Here is a 4007-nt window from a genome sequence, read left to right as displayed (position 1 = left end):
AGAGAGGGAGAGGGGGTGTGCGCTGACTGGCCTCTCGCGGGTCTCTTCTCCCTCACCGGGTGCTTCGAGGTGCTTAACGGAATGCTGGGAACTGTCCGGTTTGTCCTCTCCCCGGGACGGTTGTAAGGCTTTTCCCTCCCCGGGGCTGTTCCGAGAGCTCCAGCCTTCCCCCTCCTCAGCTGCTGTTTCACAGAGTGCTCCTGCCCGTTACAGGCAGTGCAATCAAGTATTTCTCCCCGCCCTGCTTGCCTGCGCTCTTACTCGCGAGGCCTTTTGGTAACATCTGCTTGTATTTTGCAACTCCCCCTCCCCCGATGTCTTTTTGCAGTTGTCTGCCACGTGTATTTAATGTGTATAAAATGTAATGTGCGAACAAATGCTTGCCTTCTGAGGGGTGTTCTTACTAACCCCCATAGCAGGGCCCATGTATAAATTTAGTAGAGAACAACTTTTGTCATGTAGAGAACAGCTTTGATGAAGCGGATTTTGATAGATTTCATATATCCCCTCGCTGCAGTCCCAGAGCAGTGGTGTGTACATACAGATCACCCACGGGCTGTATATGTACCTCTCAGCAGGGCTGCCAGGTCCTACTTCCAAGCAAGCAAAGGACATGAACTCTGAATATGGTTCCTAGTTTCCTTTTCCTGGACAGGAGAGTGATGTCACTGATTTCCTCCTCCTGGATGGTGTCAAAGCACAGTGTTAGTTTCATACTTGTAAGATGACTTCTTACAAGCCTTTCAGATTTGAACTAGGAACTCCTGTGTTGCAACCATGGTATAATCCTGTATCTCAGCCACATCCCGATGGGCAGTGCCCTGCTCTTTTTTGCTTGCAGGTGCAGGAGCAGCAGGGTTTTCAACAAGGGCCTTCACAGCATGCTTTCCCTGGAGCATGCTTTGCCTAGAGGAATGAAATCATGCCTTTGTGATAAGTAGGAAAGCTGTGAGGACTTGATGCACCTGAAAAGAGCACTCCTTTCATATATGGTTTTGCTCTCAGTAGCAAAGAGCCCAGTTCATTTTCTTCCCTAATATTCTGTAGTTGCTTTAAATTCTGTAAGATGTCTTCCACTTTTTTCCAAGCCACTTTAATCAGTGTTATCTTAACTCTGTTGAGCTTAAGGGAACATTGAACTACATAAGTGAATAAGGTTGCGGACACATGGATAGGATAACTGGGACCACAGGTCTTTCCTTTTTCATCATAATGTTCTCCTGCTTCTCATTATAAATTCATGTCAGTTCACAACAGGGTTGTGAACCAATATATTCTTCAGTTTGTTTCCCATGTGTTTGACAGGTCACACTCAGATTAGGTCCAAGAAAACAAACAGTAATTAAAACTTGTTTCTGGTGTATTCGGTTTAAATCTACTCTATATGCCGAATTTTAATCCATTTAGAGAACATGACAGTATATGTTTGAGTTGTTGTCGTGGTTTAGACCCAGCTGGCAAGTAAGCACCACATGGCCACTGGCTCACTTCTCCCCCCATTGGGATGGGAACGTGAAAATATAACAAAAAGCTTGTAGGTTGAGATAAGGACAGGGAGGGATCACTCACCAGTTATGGTCTTGGGTAAAACAGACTCAACCTGGGGAAAAGAATCAATTTAATTTGTTACCAATCAAATCAGAGTAGGATAATGAGAAATAAAACCAAATCTTAAAACACCTTCCCCCAACCCCTGCCTTGAACCTGAGCTCTGCTCAGCTTCGCTCCCAATTTCTCTACCTCCTCTCCCTGAGCAGTGCAGGGGGACAGGGAATGGGGGTTGTGGTCAGTTCATCACGTGTTGTCTCCGCTGCTCCTTCCTCCTAAGAGTGGGGACACCTCACACTCTTCCCCTGGTCCAGTGTGGGGTCCCTCCCACAGGAGACAGTCCTCCACGAACTTCTCCAATGTGAGTCCTTCCCACAGGCTGCAGTTCTTCAGGAACAACTCCAGCATGGTTCCCCCATGGAGTCACAGCCTCCTCCAGGCACAGCCACCGGCTCCAGCATGGGGTCCTTCACAGGCTGCAGGTGGATCTCTGCTCCACCATTACCCTCCATGGGCTGCAGGACAGCCTGCCTCATTGTGGTCTGCACCAGGGGCTGCAGGAGAATCTCTGCTCCAGCAGCTGGAGCACCTCCTCCCCATCTTTCTTCTCTGGCCTTGGTGTCTGCAGAGTTGTTTCTCTCTCACCTCACTCCTCTCTCTGCTGCAGGTTCCCAGCAGTCTTTTTTTTCTTCCCCTCTTAAATATGATCCACAGAGGCACTACCACTGTCGCTGATGGGCTCAGCCTTGGCCAGTGGTGGGTCCGACTTGCAGTCAGGGAAGCTTCTACCAGCTTCTTACAGAAGCCACTCCTGTAGCCCCCACCTGCTACCAAAAGTCCCCCGCACAAACCCAATACAGTTAGTATACATTGCACTGTTTATTTTAGCTTGCCGTTTGGGAACTGTTCATGTGTGTGCTACAACAGGATTGACGAAGGGCTGTAATGAGAATGAACTCAAATGCCCATTTAGATTCTATTTGTTTAAATGTGGCTTGTAGACTGACTTTTACAGTTTGTTTTTAGTACAAGTGATGACAAATCTCATGTGTGCTATTGCCATGTACATTTCTAGCACAGGTCTGATGATGCTAATCAGGTGCCTCTTGCAGTATGTGTGCACTGTGAGATGGCATAGCTGGGCAGTCAAAGGAGCAGTGGACAGTGTGGCGTCAGATGGTGCTGCTGAGAGGTCTGTAGTCCATCTCCAAAATCCCTAGTAATTTTGCTCTCACTTCTGTGTGAAAAAAAGCTGCCAAAATACTGTCTGAAAATGGTATTCCAGTCATGGACTGCATATGTTATCTGCTGTCCTAGTTGTTTGGGTTCACAGACATGTCATTTAAACTAACCCTCTCCCCCACCGAAGCAATCTTAGTATCTGACTATATCTCTTCCAAACTGCTGAAGCTACTTAAAGAAATGTTTTTCTCTGTTCTACTCTTGCCTCTGCCTTTTCCTCCTTTGCAAAAACTTCAATGTTTGCGGGAATGGATAAAAGCAGAAATAATACTGTTGTCAGACAGCACATGTGAGACCTGCAGAGGAGTATGTTTTCATTACAGCTCTCTGTAAGCATCCCTGAAATAGTGACTAGAGCTTTTTTGAAGACTTAATGAACTTCTTGCCAAATGTCAGGCAGGCAGCTTTACATCTGGAATGGTAAAAGCATTAGTGAGCAATGCAGTGCTTCCTCCTTTTTCATTTGTGGGACACCCTGTAATGCTGAGAGCCCTTGTAGGACACTGTCCAGATTTTTCATAGAAGCACAACACAGCACAAGGTGGTGGTTTGAGAAGGCATACTTTGCTACCTCTGTGGTTATTCAGTCAGAAGTGACAGCCTGAGTAATAGGTTTTAGGTTTAAGTTTTTGTAAAAATCTAGCCAATATTAAAGCAAACTGTAAAAACTCAGAAGCAGGTGTCTCCAGAACTGATGTAACTGGAAGGTTTCACAATGCCTTATCCACTCTTGCTGCGGTGTCAGTGTAAGATCATGATGCATACCTAGATATTTTTGATCTCTTCTGTGGTGAGCCTGAAGCTGAATCATAAGCTACATCTCAAATTTCTGTAAGCATCTGTGAACTGTTTGAGCACATTAAGTTATGTGGGATCTGATCTGTGATTTCTGCTCTTTACCTCTGAATAGAATTAACTCACTGAATTTCAGTGAAAGTTTTACCACTTCCTCCTGTTGCACGAATCTGATCTCTGCATCCAGACACGAGCATTCTAAGTTGACACCTTCTGCCCCGAAGAGGACAGTGTGGATTTAGCTGCTGTAATAGCAGAAGTTGTTGATGAACCAGCTTCTGTAGCAGCTGTGATGTAGAAGACTTGGAAAATATTGTTCAACAATGTGGAGTTTCTTTTTAGATATTCTTTAATAAATATTTTTTTTTTTCTTCTAGTGACAGGTCAAATGCCAAGACTTTCTAAGGTCAATCTTTTTACTT

The 4007-nt window shown here is 45.3% G+C and overlaps 1 protein-coding gene across 1 annotated transcript in view; it reads left to right on the top strand.

The window, feature by feature from the left end:
• Nucleotides 1-3962: 3962 nt before the first annotated feature.
• CDADC1 (cytidine and dCMP deaminase domain containing 1) overlaps nucleotides 3963-4007 on the top strand; it is a gene marked incomplete at its 5' end in the record, with an annotated part of 9905 nt that continues 9860 nt past the window's right edge. The window contains 2 exon segments of the mRNA XM_010078910.1: nucleotides 3963-4004; nucleotide 4007. The exon segment at nucleotide 4007 is cut by the window's right edge and continues 46 nt beyond it. Of these exon segments, the coding sequence (XP_010077212.1) occupies nucleotides 3963-4004; nucleotide 4007 (43 nt within the window).

This window comes from Pterocles gutturalis, unplaced genomic scaffold (genome assembly GCF_000699245.1).
Source record: "Pterocles gutturalis isolate BGI_N339 unplaced genomic scaffold, ASM69924v1 scaffold23178, whole genome shotgun sequence".
NCBI lineage: Eukaryota > Metazoa > Chordata > Aves > Pterocliformes > Pteroclidae > Pterocles > Pterocles gutturalis.
The sequence above is the reverse complement of the archived record's forward strand: the minus strand, read 5'-3'. Positions and strand labels throughout refer to the sequence as shown.